Here is a 22,631-nt window from a genome sequence, read left to right on the forward strand (position 1 = left end):
ATTTGCATTGTTCACATCTACGTCTGTTCTTTCAATTTAACTCACCACATCTTATGTCTTCTCTGTTTTTCACACTAGATTCCTCTTTCCTCATGTGTGTCTGCATTCTCATTTCCCACATGCAGCCTTTCTCTCCTTGTTGTATAATTGGGAAATTTGTAGTTTGCCATTTGAGACCACAGTTACGTTGCTACAGCTGATTAAAGAAATCTCAAGTAAGAAATACACTTATGTTTTTGCTTTAGAACTAATAGCTTACAATTTCTTCCAGTACAACGTGAATATATAAACAAATGGGACACTTTTAGTCCTAAAATATGTGCATAAATTCAGTTACGGCAATGGAGGGAGGAATTTTACTGGAAGATTGTAATGACCTTTCAGTAAAATTTCACAAACAAAAAAGATACTGTCCAAAAGCCAGGTTCTATTCCTTAAATCTTAGTGCTGTTTGGAACTGTGGCATTTCATTATTTTATAAAGATTTGGCCATTCACAAGTTAGATTCAAATTAAAACACTAAAATACAGGCATTCTGGATGCTAACAGTCGTCTAGAGCGATGGCCCTGCACCAGCCCTCTAGCACTATGCAGTCAAGTGTCAGTTGGTTTGAATTACTATAGAAATATCCTGAAATAGATGCTGGACTGTCAGCTGTCTTCTGCTGAACTTCTAAATGCATCTGGTATCCTGGACTTTGGGAAACACTGACAGCTGTTGGAATAATAGGACAAGGCATTAAGTACCGATGCTTTTATTAAAATCACTCCTGACACTCAGTTACTGATTTAAACTTGGGTAGAATGTTTCTGTTATGTTTTACAAAGTCAAATCTCAAGTCAGGACGTTAAAACTAGTAAATGAATTCAGTAAGATGCTTCAGAGGATGAGTGATATCTGTGCACACAGGCAGAATAGCTATACAGCACCTCGGGTTGGATCAAATATGCACTAAAACTCTCTGTGAGAATCCACCATACACTGGCACTGCCAAACACAGTAAAGCTTGTGTATGTTTAGCAGATCTTAAACATTGAAAAAACTATTCTTTCAGACAAATACTCCTTATACCCATGAATTTGGAGGAAGTTGTAGCTGTTTAAAACAGGCTGGAAACAATATAGTCCGTATGAACACCATCTATCAGCCCAGCTCCGTTGTTATGAACAAACCAGCAAGGGATATCGACACCGCGCTTCGGATCGATTCTGTAATCCCTCTGCCAGCCCCTGAAAGGAGAAACACCGTGATGTGAGTATGGAAGCAGAAACACTTTGACAAAGTAACCTTTCCTAAGTCTTTGCTAAGGACTTAATTATTGTTTACCTTGTAACTGTCAGTTCATTGTTTTTAACAATCATAGTGGCATCTGGTTTCTTAGGATCAGACCCGGGATGAATTTCAAGTATGGTGAAGTCAATGGGGTGGAAAAACTGTCCTAAAAATAGAAGTCAAAATTACCATTTCAGGCATGTTGCACACACTAAAACAGTTCTGCATTCCTGTGCTGCTTTCCATGCCCCTGCAGAGTTTTGAATTGATAAGCAAACACCAGGTTTTGAGTAAGGCTGAACACATGCAAGAATTCTCTGTGTATCTGGATGTAAATTCCAACTTCTGAGTGCACAGTAAAATTAGCCTTTTCTAGATATCCTTTATGACTTCCTCATTTTGTGTCTTGTCTATTCAGTTGTATTTATTACATACTCTCAAAGTCATTAGCTTTTTTTGTATCAAACAGTACATGTGTTGAGCTCTGAAACTCTTGAATGTGATTATGCTTGGAATAAGGCTGACACCTAAAGAATTTTCACACTCCTTCCAGGGTGAGCTTTCACACACTTTTCCCCTGTCTGGGCTGATGCAGGATGCTGTTGGTGCTTTGAGTGCTACAATGTGCAGAGATTTTAGATTGCTTAGTATAGTACAGGGGCAAAGTCAAAGATGATGAAAATAGAGATAAGGGGTTTAAGTGACTGAACTGTATATAACCTGGTGTACTCACATCATGTGGGCCCTGCACAATTTTTTTCCTACTTGCAATTCACATAACAGCAGAGTAATTTCTGTGTGGAGAGATCATGTATGAGGACCATGGAGCAGGAAGGCATAAATAACATTCCATCCTTATTCTGCTCCTTTTCTGTTTCGTTCCAGCATGTCGAAGGTACCACCAGTGATACACCTTTGCTCACTCTCCTTGGGCCTCCAAGTGCATATCGAGACTGAGAAGAGTAGCAGTTCATTATTTTCCACAATGAGTAAACTTATTGACCCAAAGTGAATGTTTGCAGCCCTTGCCTCATTTTGTAAGTGAAAACTGGGAGGCAAGGGAAAATGGCTGCTACCTGTGTATTTTCCAACAGAGAATGCACATCACCAAACTCACTACACTGACAAAGCAGCATTCAATGGGGTCAAAATTTTGATCCCTGAATTAGCAACTTTGCCTTCTACTAGAATAAAGAATGTTAGCTGACATGAGGAAAACCTTAGCCAATGCAAGACATTCTGTGACATTGATATATACTAATAAATCAAGATATACCTTAACAACTTTGTTCCTTACAAGGATGCACTAACTGAGGTTTAGCAAATTCCAGCGAGCATTTTTCTCAGAGTGTTTGTGCTTAGGAGAAAGGAGAGCTCAAACCACCCAAGAAACAGGGAGAATAGTGTAGTAAGAAAGAAAATAATCCGTAGATAGTTTAAAGAGGTTCAAAGATACCAGTGAGGACAGTGGATGCTTATTATTTCAGCAGCAGTAGCAGAGTTTATGAAAAGATAATGCATAAAGTCTGAGCTCAGAATGTTTTGCCAGAAATCTTAATACAGCCAATCAATGTCACTTTTCCAATGCTATCTCAATTCAGAAAGCCTAACTACAAGACTGTGCCTACAAATCATATAGCCTCGTAAGGAAAAACAAGCATGAAAACACTAAATGAAGCCATACCTAATAGTCCATGGGTCTGTTCAGACAGTTTGTCACTTTCCAATGTATACAGTCCCAGGAAATCTTGGTGCAGAGGATGTTTCTTCCACACTTGGTGCAAAACAATAACAAAGGAGGCACCGCTGCCCATTGTGAGCACCACATTTCTTTTTCTGTTAATTACCAAAGTTAAACTGAGGAACAAAGAGAAACTTGACTTAGGGCATTGTGCTTCCCTGAGTTAACAGCAATGAGAAGAAACAGGTCCTACAAAAAAACACGACTTTATCAGTTCCTCGGTGTTTATTAAAAGAGAGGTTTTGCTGCCTATTTTGGTCCATGTGAATCGGTGTGCGCTCACAGACAGCCAAAGACTCCTACTGAAGTACACTGTAAGAGCAGGCTAGCTTTAAACTTTTCAACAAGATGTTTCTACCAAAACTTGTCTTATACCAGCACAATTAATCACAGATAGGTTTGTGATATATAGAAATGTCACCTCATGCTGTAAATCAAAATGTTATTGATAGAATCATAGAAGTTGTTGCTGGGAGGGACCTTCAGAGGTCATCTAGTCCAACCCCCCTGCAATGTGATAAAACCATCATTTCCTTGCCTGGATGCTGACACCTTTTCCTTTTGGTTTTCAGAAAAGGCAATGGCTGAACTGTCTAGGCAAGTGCTGGGACACCGAAGATTTGCTTCTGATTGTGTAAGTGATAGCATTCAAGTCGCTATTTCAATAAAAAATGAGCCTGCTGTATGAATAGCATTTCTGCTCCAGTGCTCCTTCTGCTGCAGTGCCATGCTTTGAGAAGATGGTAGTTTCGTTCCAGGTACACAATGAAAATGTAAAGGAGGAGGAGGAGTTGATGCTGGCTATTCCTTTTCTAAACTTTGTTTGGCCCAGGTACAAATAATAGATAAATCTCATGAATAATGTATCTGCTGACAGGGAAAAATGTACTTATTCTATGATTACCACATTTTCTGTTTCTTAAAATGGAGATTGTTTACAGCACATTATTCTGGTTTTGCTTAAAAGACTACACACACTGTCTGAAATTACTCTGTAAGTGTTTGTAAGACACTGTTGCATTAAGCACAGTACCAAATCTAGTTTTACCTTAGTTGTAGGAGTAGACAATCAGGGAGAACTCTTTACTTATTCCAAGCAGAGAAACTGATTCAGCAGTTACACAACAAAGTGGAAAGCAGGACACAGCAGGACTCAATTCAGTTTCTTTTGTATATTCAGACAACAAATCTTAAAAGTCTGTTATTGATCAATGCTAAAAACCCTGTACACAGTAATAGAGAAGCCTGATACTGTTTCTGCAAGCCTTACCCTTCTTGTTGCAAGGTGACTGAGTCAAGCCAGGAGAAACCTGTTTTTTCATTGCCATTCTGAACTGTGATCTTCTCAGGAGTTACTGTCAGCTTTAAATCCAGGTACTTATTTGCAATGCCAAGTTTTCCAAAATATGTGTTTTGGATCTTTGCATCACTGTTTGCTCTCTTATCACCAATGAGTTCTCCATTGACTGTGATGCCTAGTATAAAAAGGAAACATCAATGTTCTATGTAAATAGGGCCTGATCAACTGATGTCAAGGAATGTCATGGAAATTTTAACAACTCGAGGAAACAAACACGAGGTGAAAACCAGATCAGAACCCCTCGGCCATATTTGTGCCAAAGTAGAATAAAGCTCTGGGGACTGCTCTGTGGCTTTCCACAGACAACAAGATTTTCTTGACAAAAGTTTAATATTTCATAAAGCACAAAGAATTTAAAATAAAACTCACCTGTAACTGGGTCAGTTATTAAATTTAACACAGCTCCTGGGTTTTCATTGATATTGAAACAAATGGCATCTTCTTTTTCTGGCACCGATATAATGAAGTGTGGATCTCCATCAACTGCAGAGGCAAATCACTGGTATTTGTACAGTGATACACAGGTTTAAAGTTCCACATGAACATTTAATGTTGTGATGCTGGAACTGCTGAGGACTAGTCCCTGTACAAGCTGGATGGCCAGCTCAGTCCAGTCCATCCTCCAAAGGAATGGTGGGGTCCCAAGGAAGCTGCTACCATCTCCCCCAAAGGAACTACATCCTTTTTCCCCTCATCTTTCCCAGGTAAATGACATATATCCCGTGTCTCTCAACCACTGGGAAATTTGGCACATGGATTGTAGGTTCAGGATGGCCACCTCGAAGTGCTGATCTCTGAGAGCCATGAAAGTACTACTGAGGGCTGGAAGCTCATATGGAGAACAGGCAGTTCCCAACACTAAGTCTAGCAATGGGGAGGACTAAGAAGATGCTCATGTATAATCTCAGTGACTTGATCTTTAGAACACATTTAGAGATGTTTAAAGCAAATTAAAATACCAGCCCCTTCGAAATAAAAAATGTCTGCTTATGTGGAAGGGAATTATCTGAAAGACTCATAAGACTTGTACAATTAAATACGCTCTCTGTTCTCCTTCTATGCAGACATTACTCACCACTAGTATGCCATGTGGGCTGTGACCTGTACAGGTAAGATACCTGTGGAACTGCAGAGAGAGTGAAGAGAAAAAAAAAAAGTTAAAAAGCTCACATCAAAATGAATTTTTACACACTATCTGCACAGTACCTCTAAGATGTCAGGAAGTTAATGTGCTAGGCAAATTGCTAATTCCATCCTAGTTTTTAGAGCATATAATACATGGAATGACAGTTTGTGTCCTTTTTGAATCAAGAAAAGCTTCAGAGATAGATTTCAGTTGTAGTCTAAATTGCTTACAGTGTTTCCACAAGACCCAAGTAATGTAGCTGTAGGACACAAACGTCTTAGACTTCAGGATTAAGCTGTGTATCAGCAAGGAAAGGTGACATCACCCACTGAATACGTATGAGGTTTTGACATTATTTTTTTTCCAGAATAAATTTAAGTCTTTTCAATGAAGACTTGAGGAAAAACAAGTAAAAAGAGAGATTAAGAGAGATGGAATCTAACTGCCAGAGCAAAAACTTCATAATTCTCTCATTTCTCTCATTGCCCAGCCAGCAATCTGAAGGGCCTGTTGCATGCTCTCTCTCTCTCATATAAATTCTTTCTGTATAAGTAACTGAACATACTAATTTAGTCAGAGATGCTGATATCATAGTCCCTTGCTTTATGTAATTCCAGAGGAGATGCAAGTTCAAGTCCACCATCTGCTCTTGGGAAAACAGCTTTCAGGAAAAAAAGGTGGTTTGGTGAACTGCCATTTACTCCTTAAAAGCTATTTAGTTGAAACTGTTAAATCTGGTATTTTTCAACCTGTAAGTGGTTTTAGCAGTGAGCAACATTGTAGCAGGAGCAGAACTTATTAGCTTTTGTCAAAACACAAAAAAAGGCAGTTTCTGTCTCTCCACTAATTTCAGTTGATTGAATCAATTTCCTATGACAGATGCTGCTTCATCAGAAACTTAAAACTAACGACTTACCCAGCCTAGCAGCTGTGGCAGCCTGTGCTGTGAATGAAACAAAATGTTATTTTAGAGGCTAGAAGGAATCAAAAACAATCTCCCACTTCCTTCCTTCCTTCCACCGAAACCAACTCCAAAACCTTGTATTTATGGATAAAATTCTAAATATTTAAAAAAAGAAAAAGTCAGTCAAACCAGTCAGCATAGTACTGCATACCCATGCCATAAACAGGCAGGAAGCACACTGATCCTCAGCAAAAATGTTACTTCTCCAAAGGCCTGGAATTTGCTGGGACAACCTGCTCTTCTCCAATACCTCTGTGCCCTCTTGTTCTAAGGTGCACGACTGGGAAATCAGTATGATTTCCCACCTGCTTCCACATTTTTCTAGTCTTCTACTCTTTTTACAGCTGAAGCTATGGGGTGTGTTTGAAGACAAGGGCTTTGTGCTGAAGTAGCAGCAATCACAGTATCAATGAAGACATCTCTGTATGAGAGACTGCAACACTCAGGGATCTGGGAGTTGACAGTGCTAGCCCTGGAAAACTTCTTTGTACTGGACCTGAATTTTGTGGTGGTAGGATGGTGAAATGATCTGAGATAGGAGGAACAATGCTGAAAATTGTATTTACAGATTTTTCCAGCTGAAAAGCTTTTAATCTACTTATAACACACTCCTGATTTATTCGCCAAGAATTGTATTAAAATACTGTGTCCTAGATAAGGTGAGTGATGCAGGAAATCCATCTCTAACAGTTAAAAATATTAAGTAAATTTAATAAGAAACGTACATACCTTCAGCTGTTCCCATGGGCAAGGGAGAAGTAAAAGGAAGAAAAACAGGAATTTTATTTCAGTTGTGTAATTAAACAGGAAGGATTCTGACCCTGTTAAAACATATGCTAAGAAAAACAACCCCAAATAAACAAAAAAAAAACCAAACAAACCAGCTGATGGACAATTCAACTGGATATCTTTAGTATTTTACAATTGCAATCTTCCCAATGATACAACTCAATATGTGCAGGTCAAACAAAAACACACTGAAAGTAAAAAGCTGTTATGTGAGGCAGCAGAAATGTGATTATGCATACAATGAGCACAATTAGTAATTGGTTTATTGTTATGCCATTTCCACATTGCAAAATGTATCTATTGGGTTTACTCTTTTGTGGTTTTCAAGACATTTGCATCATTTATTAGTACTGACTGGATGATTCAATAGTCTTTTTTTGTGAATCTAGACTCTAGGGTGTGCAAAACTTATTTTCTTTTCTTATACAGCAGCAGTGTTTTAAGCATTTTCTCCTATTACTGCTCTACATTTTCTATACACAAAGGGGATTTACTTGGAAAGAGGCCTTTGTACTACAAACACCTGGGAAGGGGAAGCAAAGAGCTGAAGATGGCTCTGAGCAGATGCCAATTCTGTCAAACGTTTGGGTATGTTTTCCATTTTATGGAATCCAGCTGTAAATTTAAACTTAGGGGTGCTAAGCAAAAGTTTGTGGAAAAATTAATGGCTGTTAGTAGAACAGATTGAAAAGCCTCACAAGCAGTTTGTCAGACCTGTTGAGTGAGGGAGAGAAGAGGATGGCCTGAGCAACACATACAGATGAGGGTGAGGTGACTTCAGGGTGCATCGACCAGGTAGCATTTGGCCTTACTTTGCTAAAGAGGAACAGTTGCTTCATTTCACAGAGGCTAAACAAAGCAGCTGAACTGGATGAAAGCACAGTGTTACCGAGCAAGGAGTTCATAATGAAATAAAAGATCAGAGGAACTAAGAACAAGTGCGTTTTCAGTATCATTGCTTCTCTTTCTGCAATATATATGAATACTGTGTTTTACAGGTATGATCTCCTTTTTACAACCTGATATATCCCGTACAAGGAAGATCCCATGCAGATTTTCCCATTTTATGTAGAAAGATGTTACTACATACACCCCTAAACTGAAATATGTAGAAAAATAAAGGAGAAAGTGATATGAACTACACCGAATATATCTGATCATTAGAACTGCTTCTTGCTTTTTGTTTTTTTTGATCTAAAATACTTTATATATTTAGCTTAAAGTTACACTTATTTTGAATTTCTAGTATTTTGCCTGTGCAGTTCAGTAATGAAGGATGGCTTGATGGAAATGAGCTTTACAATGGTAAGTTATTTTACGTAAACCTCACAAGTGCAAGGCTTAGAAAATAGATTTTTCAGATACATGTTTAAAACTGTGTCCATACAAAAGCCTTTCTGTAGGGGAACATCAAAGGAACTTGGATGCTCAAATAAAGTACAATTGTGAAAATGCCTATACCTTCAATGGGTTTATCAGCAATCCCATCTTTATTGTCATAGTCTTCTGGCTTTGTTACCACCATGGATGTCAGTGGTGTTACAAACTTGTATTTTAGTGAGAGATCCAAGGCTTCGGCTGTAAGATTCTCCTTTTCTTCTCCTGTAGCTGCAATACTGAATACAGGGAGAGACTCTTGGCATGAGTGATGGCTACATTACTCACTGAACTCTGGATTAAATATTTTTCTTTAAACTGAAGTTGTTTCTCTGCAGGTAACTTATCAATAAGGAATATTTGTTACAGTCTTAAGAGCACTTCTGATTCCACTGGGTATCCAAGAAAAAGGCAAAACTGTGCTTTATATTTGCAGTAATTTTAAACTGTGTAATTTGCAACCTGAAACAGGAATACTGAGGCTGGGGAGGAGAACAGATTGGGATATTTTTCTTACCAGTTTTTGTGGTTTCTCATTGGCACCTCAGTTTGAAGTGAATTTCAGCTTCCCATCCCAGAAGCTGCACCAGTCAGATAGCTTAAAAGGGTTCATAGCTGTTATCTTAGATATAATTACCGTTTTTCTAGGAGTTGTTCAATGGTGAGATAAGCCCAGAGCCTTTCAATGTACTCTCCAAATATGTATTCTTGTTCTTGGAAAGCTTTAGCTGTTTCCTCAGCATCTTGTTGTGTAGTATATGACAGGGCATCATTAGCCTGTTAGGAGTAAGGAAACTTCCCTGTATCCTAAATAGCCAGAAACTTCCAGAACGTGCCCAGATCAAGACTTTCACATCTGAAAATGTTATTAAATTGAAAACCAGACTGGTCCCACACTGACACTTGCCCAGGAAATTGTTAGTGTTGTATCAGGATCTTTGTTCCATTGCTTCTGTGAAGGTTAGTAGTGTACACTGTAGGCCATAATGCTGTTTCCAAATTCACATGGCAGTTGTGTTCACTAGAATTTGGCTACTCAGGATTTAAAGAACTTTGATTATGGTCCTGATTTCACACAGGAACCAGTTAAAGCAGATGTGCTGGCTAACTTTCTAATAATACATTATTTACATTTGAAATATACCTAATTTCATATAATATATGTACTACATCACAGTGCACACGGCATATGTGCAGTTCACAATATTTAAGATAACATGATCTATAATATGTTTGTGTTGTGTTTCTTGAATATCAGGGGAAAATTTTTTTACAGAATTCAGATCTGGAGAGGTATTTAGATCACTTCATTTGTATTAGAAGTAGATTTTGCCTATTTTAAGAGGAAACGATTTCAAATATTCAGCTGTCTTATCTATCAGTTTTCTTTTCCCAGTGAAGACTAATGTCTGTCACACTGAACATTTGGCTCCTGAAAGAACAAGGTAGGGTATTTAGAGACTAAACTAAAAAGAGATAGTTAAATCTATTAGCAAATATAATTCAATCACTGCACAAAGTTGTTTAAGACTGACCCTCTCATACCAGACTGAGTTAGGCAAGTAATTTTCAGTGTTAAAAGTAATTACTTTGGTGCATTTAGTTTCTCACACATGCAGTAACACAACGTGTCACTGAGGTAAAGAAATACCAGTAAATATTTTTAGTATTGCCAGCTTTGGGCTTGCAAACATTTTGTGAACCTTATGTAAGTCAAAGAAATCCACACTTACACCTTCACCTCTCACATCTGCAGTCAAATGGTTTTGGTTGTTGTCTATTAAGCGTCCAGCCACCACAATCTCAGATCCATCATAGAAATGCTTAAAACTGTTTCTAGTTAGGTCTGATATTTCATTTTCTGGGTAGTTTAACTCCACATCAGTGAGCATGGGATTTGACACCTCATCATAAAACCCCTACAGGATGAAAAGACAAAAAAGAAAAAGAAAACCATTTACCTATCATTGTTTCTGTAACTCATAGGTAAATCTGTGCCCAGAAACACCCTGCTACCCAGCAATGAAAGCTGAAAGAGTATTTTAGAAAAAAATATTTAAATGTTCAGTTAAATCTCAGAGTACAAGGCCTAAAAATCTACAAAAAGTGGAGATGAGAAAGGTCATACCAGCTCTGCAGTGTCATTAAGAGTGAGGAAAAAAATCTGAGAACAATGTGCTGTGGATGACAAGGTCCACCAGTGTTAATCAAGAGGGATCCCAGGCTTCCCCCTGTTTGATAGAAATCAGTTTCTAGATCTATTCTCTGCAGAGTCTCAAATGATGACATAAGCCAAAGGAGACTAGGTATTTTATTTTGGCAGAGCTTGCAATGAAATCCAGCATCTAAATTATTTGGTGACATTTTCAAATGGCTGCCATTGGAATGTGAGAAATAAAAGAGGTCAGTTCTGTACTGCCTATACCTGTTCTTATGCCTTGTATGACTAAAATGCTTCAAAGGTACGGTAAGATATGCAGAAAGTTCTTAGAGTATCTAGAGTCCTTATGCTTTGTCATCCTTCTCTTCCCTTGACATGACATTAACTACATGATCTATGAGATGCAGGAGAGAAAATGACTGCAGCAATCTTGTTGCATACCAAAGTGTCCTTCAGAACCATGACTTGTGTCACCCTATACCAAGTTTTAAACCCTCTTCCATAGCCCAGGGTATCTCCCTTCCACTGTCTGCTTATATAAGGGAAGGGGAACATTAAATGTAACTAATATTCTGATTACAGCAGACTCGAGTATCTCAGTAGGAGATTACACTTTGGGATTTGGATTACTTCAAAATAAGAATGTCTGTATAGTTGCCTGAATTAATGTATCTCTCATCTAATGTAAGCAGTGATTACTGTACCTGAAGCTGTAAAGCTGCATCAGAGTCAGGATAAATGCGACGGGCCAGTCCTTTATTCTCCAGTGCCATCTTCTCCAAGAAGTTGTAGTCAACGCCATAGCCAAACCCAAGATTGTATAAGGGATATTTTCCTTCAATGGCTTTTTTCACATGTGCCTGGATTTCCTGAGTATTTGATATGCCTGCATCAAACCAGAAAATGTTTCAGTTTTCTTCTTAAATAGATAAAACGATCACAAAATGAAATGTGAATAGTCATGTTCGGGTTCCCTAGCAGCCATTATCAAAAACTTGCTTTAGTAGTATGCTGCTGGTACAGCAGCATTTAAATCATTAAAACATCCATAAGTCAAAGGTGGAGGCAAATTTTAACTTAGTTGTTGGTTGGGGTTTTTTGTCATTGGGTTTTTTGTTGGCTTTTTTTTGTTGTTTTTTTGTTGGGTTTTTTTGTTAGCTAATTCACACTCTTTATTATTCCATCCAACACAAACTTACCTACGTTTGGTTGGCCATCTGTTAACATGATAACTATGGAAGCACTTCTCTTGGGCACTAGGTTTCCTTCATGAGCAGCATTCAGCATATCAATTCCCCTCATTATGCCACCATGTAAATTTGTCACTGCAAGGCAGACATAGAAATTTGGTTTCAGCATAAACAGTCAAAATAAAGGCCCCCTTTTCACTGGAATCTTATGAGGTCTCATTGCAGTATGAAAATTAAAGATTTGGGTTTGCAAGCAGGGAGATGTTTAGATAGAAAAATACCTGGATTTTGGAAATATAAGGACAAATAGATGTTACAGAGTAAATTTCACCTTTAGGAGCATCTCATCAGGATTAAAAATATGAAGATTTTTAGCATCATGTTCACAGACTGACCTGATAAATTAATTTACACAAAGACCTATAGGCAATTTCAGTAAAGTGCTTACTGCCTGCAGTGTCAATGCCCCGAACAAACTTCCTTGCTTCATCTAAATTCTCTTGAGTGGCTTTGATTAACGTTTCTTTCCAGGTGTGTACTTCACTGCCAAACAGTATGAAATTGAAGAAGTCATCTTCTTTCATGTCATCTAAGATTTTTAGAAGTGCTTCTCTTGTCTGTAAGACAAAGAGATTTAAATGTATGGCTTAACATTTAATGAAAGAGGTGATTACAGATTTTACATGATTAATGTCTCAGCACTTGGTATTTTTAACTTTTACACAGTGGTGCAAATATTCTGAGCTTGTTCTGCCCTTGCCAGTCCCTGTGTCTATTTCACAATCACTCTAATGAAGTCAGCCAGTTGCAATTACATCTGCTAAATCTTTGCAGCCGAGAGGAAAATCAAGTTTCAGCCCATGGACTGTTGCTTACACTGAGGTAAGCTGGCACAGCAAATAGAAAGCGATGGGAAATGGTCGTGGAGAAGCTCCCATGCAAGCAAGCATGGATATTTTGATGCACAGAAACCTGAAAACTCTGAGCATTATCTTGGAATGAGGAGTCCTATGAAAAGAGCTGCCGCTTCCTAGAGGAAACAGAATGAACAACATAGATAATGCACATAATACAAGTAAATACAGCCTAAATATATAGAATTTTGTTCTACAGTAATGCTTCACAACAGTACTTATGGTTCTGCGTATTAGAGAGGTTACAGCATAAAACCACCTGGTGCAGTTGAAGCAGTGCTCATGCACTATCAGCCTCCCTGTCCCTTCCATCACAACAGAGGCTCTTTCACTGGGACTCCATAGTAACGTAATAACTTACCTGTTCTATTTCTCTTCCAGACATTGAACCACTAATATCTATTACAAAAATAACATTCTTGCTCAACTTTGGAAGATTTGTTGGTGCAAAGAAGTGCACGAAGTAGCCATTGACAATCTGAAAAAAAAAAAAAGCCAAAACAAAACCACTTTTCTATATCATAAACCAGATAAAGAATAAATTACTTTCATTTGGCGTCTGGCCCCTAAGAGGACTAAAAAGGTTTTAAAGTCACCCCTTGACCAGTTCTATCTCAGTTCACAGGGCCAGGGGCTTCATTTAAGCACAAGCTTAGGCCTTTGGTCCCTGCTTGAGCTACACTGTAAGAATGCCTGTCTCCAGCTGTGTCACAGCCATATCTGTCCATGGACTCCACTGATTTGAATCCCACCCTGCAGACTGACTTCTCACCTTGACACTGGGCTGCCTCATCATCACAAACTTGTGTGGTGACCTGGATTCTCAGTTTAATTTGACTAATGTTTCTGGGTCTACCTTGCTTAGGTACTGTGGGGAGTGGGCTCATCATGGCTGGTGAATCCCTTGCGCTTGTCAGCTGTCTTGACACATTCAGCAACCTGTCCTTTAGGGAACTCCTGGCCCTTGCTGCTCCCTGAGCTTTACTACACAGGCTAGGCTGTTCAACAGCTCAAAATTTCCAGCTGTCAGATTTACCTGCAAATTATCTGGAGTTGTTCTCTTCACATCGTATCTTACAGTAAAATCCCCATCCAAGGCAGACTGTGAGCAATTTGCACAGGTTCGCTGCTGATCAAGAGTCGGCTTGAAGGAGATATGCCCCTGAAAAGAAATGCCTTCATTAGATCTGAACCTCAACAGCTGAAAGGTACTTGCAGAACACAAAGACATTTGCATTTTTGTAGAGCTGCTATATTTATATTCACAGATATGAGACTAACCTTGTTTATCAGGTTAGGTATTAGTTTGTATCTGTATGTATTTATATATTTATTGATGAGTAACTGATATGTGAAGGCTGCTCTCTAGAGCTTTCTTCATGTGTTTACTTCCCCATCAGTATTCAGGTTTTCAATTACTGGTGTGAGACAGGGCCTACTGGTTTAGGTACAGTACCATGCTTAACAGCTATGTGGCTTCTGAACTGCATGGGGATGGCCTTCAACTTGGTAGCTTGGAAGTGTAAGCTCATTTGCACAGACAAGCCTTTACTGCATTTCACCTATTTTTATTCCTCTCACTTCCATTGGTAGCACTGGCATTCTTATTTCAGAATTGTAACCATAATACATTATGGAATGCAGTAGCCATTTACCTTTTTCTCTGAAAGAGTTTTTTTAATGGTATTTTGCAGCTCATTGGTGATGAATGTCCCTTCTGCTTCCAGCTCAGTGATACCCTGGGGCTCAAAGATACTTACTTCAATCTGAAATATTAATTGAAAATTCATTGTCATTGATTACCTCACAACATATCAATACAGCCATTTCCAGGAGGATCAGCAGGCAACTACACATGTGAAAGAGGGATTTTCATAAGATCAAAAGAAATTTACTCTTACAATTTAGAATGGCAGTGCAAAACCACACTTGTGTGGACACACCATCTGCCAAACAGGCCCTTTTATATAGAGAAGTTAAAATCAAAGCTAGAAACAAATACACTTTAATAGAAATATAATTTGATACTGGAATTTTGTAAAAATTCAATAAATACTCAAGTCCTTCAAAAATATAACCCAGCCATTAGGTGTGAGTTGTGCCCAATATATTTCAGTATGCCTTCTGTCATAGTGTGTTTAAATGCTGCTGCACTGGCTCTTCTAGATGCTGAGTCTCGTAATGATTTTTACACAGAATTTTCTGGGCATATAAACCAGAAAAGCTTTGCCTTAGAGCTAGGTTTTAGCAAGGCAATAGGAATGATCAAAGGCAAGTTTTGGCCCACAAAAGTCACGGTATTCTAGAATGCGATACCTGTATCACTGTAATTTAAGATTATGTTGTTTCATGGTGATGTGTGAAAGGTGTAGTTTATGTTGTAAAAGCATTTATAAAAGCTGCTGGTTTTATTTTTACCTCAAGGCATCACAATGGCTTTTCCAGGTTTCTGTACATTATTTCTTTTGGAGGCTTAGTAGCTGAGTAATTTGTCAGGCTTACAAATGAAAACCTGCACTAACGCGTACTGGTGTGGACTTCCCATGTGATTCATTAGAAATATGAATAAAGTATGGGCCTTTAGCTCACCTGTGAACCAATGGGAATGACCATGGTACTCCACTTTCAACAGATGTACAGAATTTCATCATCTCTTAAGTTACAGGCCAAATTGATACACCTCGCCATTTACCTCAAAATCTTTGACAAGCTGTTTTGGTTTTACTTTGATGAACATCTCATATCTTCCAAACTGTCGTTTCAGGAGTTCCTCATATGTGAGCTCAAAAGTGACTTTACTGGCTGCTTCAATGTTGACTGAGACAGTGAACTTTTCTGTTTTTCTTCCTGAAGCTCTGTATTTAAGCGGGTAAGAAAAATACTATATCATCTTTCACAGTATTTATTGTTTGGGTTGGTGGAGTATGATTTTCAAAAAGGGGTAAAACAAAGATGGGAATCTTGATCTACTGCTAAGATCATACTTAAACTGTAGAATCTATTTAAGTTTCCCAGTGAGCTTAATCCCAGGAATGGGTCACACAAGTCAGTGACAGCTGCAGAAAGTCTTTCATAATTGCAGATACTGCCTGTGTAGCCAGAAGTTGTGTTTCCTTTTTATATTTTACACTACAGTAACTCTAACTTAATGATTGTTCTTCATTCACATAAAAAATGAACTTCAGAAATACGCCAAAACAAAGTATTTCCAACCTCACAATTTGCTAGGGGATGGTGGTGTGGAAGCCACACAAGACATCGTTCTTACTTGACAAGACCAGCAGTCTCTCCCCTTGAAACAGCCTTCTCATATTGCTTTTTTGCAGCTTCCTTTTCCTTTATAGTTCCAGGGTAAGTGACACCATCAATTGTCCTGCAGATGAAAAAGTCCTAGTTTAGCTGAATGGTTTGCACCAATGCACAAAAAGTTACTACAGGCAATTCTCTGTTTATTGATTGGTTTGCTAGAAAGCACTTGCAGGAATCTCACATTGCCAAGATCTGAGCACTTACACTGAAGCTAGTCTTAGTGGATTTAGATGGAATGAAGAGCTCCGAGCTCAGTATCTTAAGAGAATCTAAACCAATTTTTACTCTGAAAACTAATTAGATCAAAACAGGGCTGATAGTAACACTACTTACACCTGCCATATTCCTAAGCTTCAGCAGCTTGACCATCTCGTTTCATCTCATGGCAAGCCAACTCTTGGATGAGACTCATCTGTCCAAATGGAGCTGTCTACAGCTGAACACTTCATCCTTAGACTTCTTACAGCATTAAACAGGCATTTTTCATAAGGGATTAATCTCATCCTATAATGCAAGTTCCAGTGTGCATTAAGAGTAGTTGTGCCTTAATAACTACTGTTTCTTTTCACTGCAAATAACACGGGCAGAGTGTGATTAGCACAGATGGACGTGTTTAAACTGAATTAAAACTCATAATGGTGTGAGAATTGCATATTTGTACTAAAGGTACTAATGTAAAAGAATAATTCTATTTCCTGCATTTCATTCGGGTATGATTTTTAAATTAAGAGATAAATTAAGCTTTAATACCATCAGGGAAATGAAGTAATGGAACTTTTCTGATTTGATAATGCCACTGTAAGTGGTATTTCTGAAAAGGTGAACGGATCTCCAGAGAAGAGCCCCCCCCCCCATTCCCTAAGGTCCATGATGATGAATTGAAATAATTGAAAATTAGTCATCTTTTCTACAGAGGTACCAATGTTTGCCTTTCTCTAAGTGTCTTGCAAGCTAAGTTAATAGTACCAGAAAACTACCCAAGAGGCATTCAGAAATCTATCAAATGACAATGTGAAAATGAACATTTGGATTCAGTTTCTCCCAGTTGCATTTGCACAGATAACAATACTGTAAAGATTACACACATGCTGAAGTTGGTAATGAAGGCTGTCTTAGGGAGGTCAACATCAAAGAAGACTTCTTTGTGCACATTTCCACGATTGACAGCTTGACTGGTGATGACATTGTGAGCAAATCGGGAGGTTATTTTACTATCAATTTTCATGCTAGAGATTTCTATCCCATCAACAACCTGGACATTGAAAAATGGCAAAAACAAAGAAAAGCTGTTACGCTGAAGGCTCTGTTAATCAGCCATAAACACATTAGTAAAAAGAAATCATGGCAGGACATTCTGTCACTCCAAAGCAAAACAGGAAAGACCTAATCATAAGAACCGGAGCATAGCTGTGATTTTTTTTTCTTGGCTATCTATCACATTGCTGTCATGGTGCTATTCCACAAGTTACAGCTACAGGCTCTATAACAAAATGCTACCACCACAGCAAACATTCTGCCATCAGAAGAACTGTGGGGTTTTTGTCCACTGAGACTATCACTTTTGGTTATGGTTATTCAAAGAGCAAAACATCTTACTGCTGCCTCACTCTCTTAGTATCTAATTCTCAGCTCAGTGGATGACTTGTTAAGCAGGGATATAAGTAGTCATCGTGTTTAAAAATAGATCTAAATTATTCCAGATGGCTCCAAATTCCATTTAATGTTATTCTCAACTTCCTCACAACTGAGGCTCATTCTTCTTTAAACAAGCAAACAGGTAGGGCAATACTTATTTTCTTTGAATGCACAGGAATATGATTGCTGGAGACTATGTGAGAGCATAGGTAACAACAGATGTGGCTCGTTAGGCAGGTCCACAACAGCAAGGTCTGATTCCTGCATCAAAACCAGCATTGGCAAGAACCACACAGTTTTTATGGTGGTCCTGATCTCAGACTGACTGGTTAAGAAGGTCGCCGCGCCATCAAAGCATTTAAGCATTGAATGGGAGTCCGGGTGCCAAGTGGAATCAGCCTCAGAGATGAGGTGTCTTGCCTTCCTTAGAAATAAGTACAACATAGAAGTAAAAATACACCCAATGTAGAATGGATGTCTGTTACATAGAGAGAGGTGACTTCAAACAACTTTGCTATTTATTCAAGTACAGTAAGGTTAAAAATGTTTTGTTCATTCTCTTTCATTCATTGTCCAGGAGTTTCCATCTGAGCTTGGAAAGGATCCTTCTAGTCAGTCCTACTGCCTAAACCAAGCAACTCCGGGCTCATCACACCCTCTCAGAAACACCCATTTGCTCAGACTGGGCACACAGAAACGTTGTGAATACAGTAGAAATATTTTTCTCACTATAAATCTTTCTCAGTAGCCTGGACAAAACCGTACTTTACTCACCAAGTCATTATCAGCATTTCGCTTCTGTAAAGAGAAAAACAGGAAATATCATTACTAAGGTAGGAAAGCTACATTTAGAAATAAATCACTTAGCACCTATGTAGTTGTCTTCTGCTTCCAACTCAAAGAGTTGTCCAGGAGAAGGAAGTCTTGAGAAAGGTCCTCATTAGTAAACTGAAGTAAATTTGAGGGAAGAGGAAGGCAGCTGAGGCAGGTATAAATATTTTGCTTATAACATTCCTAGTTCTGGTGACTCTTTTAGTTTTAATTTGATGTCAGTACACCTTAAATACTGTGGGTCTGAAAGAGAAAGCTTAAACGTTGCTGATTCTGTATTTTGCTCAAGTGACACAAGAAGTTGTTTTCTTTCAGCTAAAAACCAGTAATGGACAGCCTGAGAGATGAGGGGAGAGTGAGAAGAAAAGGCTTGAGTGCTCAGTGCCACGTTTAAATGTCATTGAGACTAAAGATCACACTGGTATCTGCTCAATACGGCCTCCATAAGTATAGGTTGTCTGTGGGGAGACATCAAATAAAACCAACCTGTCATTCTAATGTGAGCAGGTAAGATGGTAATACAGCAGGCTTAGAGAGAGGAGAGGCAGTCACTGTGAAAGGTTGCATGGAGCTAAAATAAAAAGCTGCTAGAACATTTTTTTCGGCATATTTGCCCCCAGAGTAGGTGTAAATATCAGAAATACAGTACTCTTCTGAAAGAGCAAACAGGCTTCAAACGCACTGCATCACGTTACAGTAATGCCTTGTGTAACTCAATTCCCATAAGCTCAGTTGCACAAACCTTATCTTTTTTGGCTCTGAGCACCTCATGGGTGACATTTTGTGCAAGCATGTTTACTTGCTCCACTAAACAAGGGGGTAAAGACACAGCATGGTATCAAGTCAGGTACACACAATTGGGTACATTAAAAGCTTTTGGTATCTTTCACAGTTAGGAATTTTACAGGTTGGAAGCTGAAGCACAGAGGGCGATTTTCTGTTGATTCTGGAGTTTTTCAATCTACTGTAGCACAAGGTTTTGGGGAAGAGGCTTCTTAACTTCTGTAAGACTGGCCAGAACATGTGTACATTTCTCTAGGTTCATCTTTCAAACTGCTACTGCCATGCAGGTGATTTCTGTGTGTACACCCCTCATGTTTCACAAACCTATGTGGGCTTTCTTACGGTCTCTGTAGAGTTTGCATCACTTCAAATCCATCCTTTGAAAAATCGTATCGTCTTTTCTGTATGTATACTGTAATTGTGGCTAATCATTTCCCCTTACAAAACATGAACTGAGGTATGGACCCTGGGAAATGAAAAGCTGGAAACAACTGAGATGTTGATCTGTTTTGTACAAACTTTTCATTCAAGTGGAATTACCAAGCAGTTTAAGAATACAAAAACCTACAAAAATGTGTTATTTAGTTACAAATAATGCAATTCTGAATACTACCTCCTCAATCAAAAGACATTTTACCTGCATTTAATTAATTTTACAGAATCATTGTTGTGCATTTTCTTTATCAGAATTCTGGGTTCTATAGTGGTTTTGAAAGAGTTCTGTTCTGACATTTTGGGGGGTACTCTGCCATTCTCATTGCTCTAGTTGACGCTGATCTGCACAGAGGAGTGGATTAGGTGATTTTTTTCATTCTTAATGATTCACTTGGATGTAGCTAGAGACCTCACTAACATCATGGTCATTTTAAGCCATGTTGACAGAAAGTTATAGTGTCCCATTCAAAAATGTTACGCAATTCTAGACCAAACCAAGATTTTCATGTGCTCTGTTTTGTGTAATTATAGTTACTCGATAAAATGTTTCTATGGTATTTTCACATATTTGCCAGTTGCACTGATTTTTTTTTTTTTTAAGCTGCACAACAGTAACAAAATCTGGGTTTGTTTAAGACTCTTTTGCTGTCAGCAAAACAGCAAAGAATATAGGTGCAAAAAGTCCATAGAAATTAGAGAGGAAGAGCAAAGGAAAAGAGAAATTTGAACCCCCAAGAAAACAGGGAGGCAAACGAGGGCTCCTAAAACAGTACTTGCTGAAAGAAGCTCTGATTTTACAGCTTGGGAAACGAAAACACAGCATGACTAAAAGACTCAGCAGATACCCTACAGTTAACTTGAAGTGACCTCTGGGAATTCACAAGACTAAATTAGGTATTTGTGCATATTCCTCAGTACTACATAGGAAAAATAGTGGACGTATTTATCTGGATATTACATCTCTGCTTTCTGCTTCTTGGAGGCATCTTTTCACTGGTATTTTACATTGCTTCACAGGTGCTAAAGTCAGCTCCTTGGACGCATTTAAAAATAAGACCACTACAACATTCTACCACGATGTGGTGATGGCAGGGAAAAATAGAGGAAAGCCATGTTCTTAAAAAGAGATACAGGGGAGCTTCAGAGCTGATTGAAAATTGAAGCTGATTAGAGGTAAACGAGTCCTGAGTCCCAAGTCTGATGTGCTCGCTGGTAACAGAGAACACAAACCTCCTGGTGGCAGCACTGTATGCTCTGAGAAATGCAGCTGAAGGGCAGGAAGTTAACTCACGAAGAGCAGGAGCCCCATACCTGGTTGATCACTTACCTTGATGTTTCTGCCACGTGTTATGAAAAAATCTGATGATGCAAAAGCGGGAATCAGTAATAAAATATAAAGCAATAGATGGTTTTCCATTTTGGAAGACAAGTAAGGTTCTAATTTGAACGATGTGTATAAATATATAATGCTTTGTTTATTGAGTGTTAATAAATAACCTGGTGTGAAAAGTGGGATTAAACATTAGGCATCCGGGGAAGATCAAATACCGAACTTTGAATTTGCTGTAACAGGATTTACACAGTATTTCAGCAACATCTCTTCTATGTAATATCTCCAAACAGAAATTCAGTGGCCATTTCTGTACGGGCACCTGAGATTGATCTCTGCTCCAGACTCCCTTCTTTTCTCAATGAAAACCATCATTTTTTCTGTCCCAGGCTGTCCCTGGCTCAAATTTATTGTAACCATGAACAGAGCTTGCAGCCTCTTAAACCCATTTATGCTCCTCTTCAAATCTACCTCCTGCAACCCTGCGTACCACTCAGGTGATATGATTAGCTAGCAGTATTTGACACGTGTTCGGGCTAGTCCAGAACCTTTCCACGTGGCTTCCCATTCATCTTCATGGCTGAAAAACCCAGGCTCAATTGCACCGTCAATGCCCGTTCACCCTGCTGCTGCTCCCGGCTGGCGTTACGATACTGGTACAGGGTTAACCAATGTACAGGCGGGTTGTACAAGGGGGTTAGAGGAATTCACTTGCTTAAACAAAAGTATTGCCTGTACCTATCACGCCTACTAAGCAGAACAAAGGCACTAACCACTGATAAGGAAAAGCAGACACCTGGTTCGATTGACAAGGAAAAGCAGACTGATTCTACTGATAAGCAGATATTGATAAGGAAAAGCAGGCCCCTGAAGGGGGAGAAGCAGATGGTTTATGGCTGGGACACCGACCAAACCCATAAGCCATACGTGAAGACTGAAAGGTGAAAAGTTCAAGAAGAGGAAGGCTCATTTACTTCATCTTGAAGACCCCTACCCACAGGAGGAAGACTCAGTTACTTCATCTTGAGACCCCTGCCCATGACCAGAGGGGGCACTGCGCAGGTGCAGGGGACCTTCTGGCTCATTATAGTACGAAGCAGGGATAGGACATGAATATGTATATTCGTGTTGTGCAACCTTATGAATATATACAACTTTAGAGAATAAATGTAGAGGGAAACAACACTGAGGCACGCATGACTTTGAGGAATTATCCCCGTGCGTCTCAGCGCTGAATAACTATCATACCTACTTCACAACTTTTAACGAGTTATGGAGTCTATCCGCGTATCAATACTCTGGGGTGCTGTGGCTCTGCTGCCCACCGGGCTGTCACCCTGGCCCCTTCCCCGGGGCTCAACGCACGGGACCCTCATCAGACACTGCTTTCGGGCAGACGCTTGCTTCCCGGCC

At 39.0% G+C, this 22,631-nt stretch overlaps 1 protein-coding gene across 1 annotated transcript; it reads right to left on the reverse strand.

Annotated features, from left to right (window-relative positions):
* Positions 1 to 739: 739 nt before the first annotated feature.
* On the reverse strand, positions 740 to 21,357 carry LOC134159390 (inter-alpha-trypsin inhibitor heavy chain H3-like). The gene is made up of 22 exons (XM_062610259.1): positions 21,216 to 21,357; positions 18,614 to 18,637; positions 17,290 to 17,456; positions 16,164 to 16,268; positions 15,588 to 15,750; positions 14,551 to 14,661; positions 13,932 to 14,057; positions 13,257 to 13,373; positions 12,430 to 12,598; positions 11,991 to 12,116; positions 11,496 to 11,677; positions 10,364 to 10,549; positions 9,268 to 9,407; positions 8,715 to 8,869; positions 7,194 to 7,199; positions 6,417 to 6,443; positions 5,450 to 5,500; positions 4,744 to 4,857; positions 4,285 to 4,489; positions 2,958 to 3,130; positions 1,328 to 1,439; positions 740 to 1,230 (listed from the first exon to the last, which is right to left on the reverse strand). Exons 1-22 carry the CDS (start codon positions 21,303 to 21,305, stop codon positions 1,101 to 1,103), a joined length of 2,679 nt encoding a protein of 892 aa, XP_062466243.1. The 5' UTR covers positions 21,306 to 21,357; the 3' UTR covers positions 740 to 1,100.
* Between the last annotated feature and the right edge of the window lie 1,274 nt (positions 21,358 to 22,631).

Source organism: Pezoporus occidentalis, unplaced genomic scaffold (assembly GCF_034315485.1).
Source record: "Pezoporus occidentalis ecotype Australia unplaced genomic scaffold, CSIRO_AGI_Poc_V1 ctg145, whole genome shotgun sequence".
Taxonomy (NCBI): domain Eukaryota; kingdom Metazoa; phylum Chordata; class Aves; order Psittaciformes; family Psittacidae; genus Pezoporus; species Pezoporus occidentalis.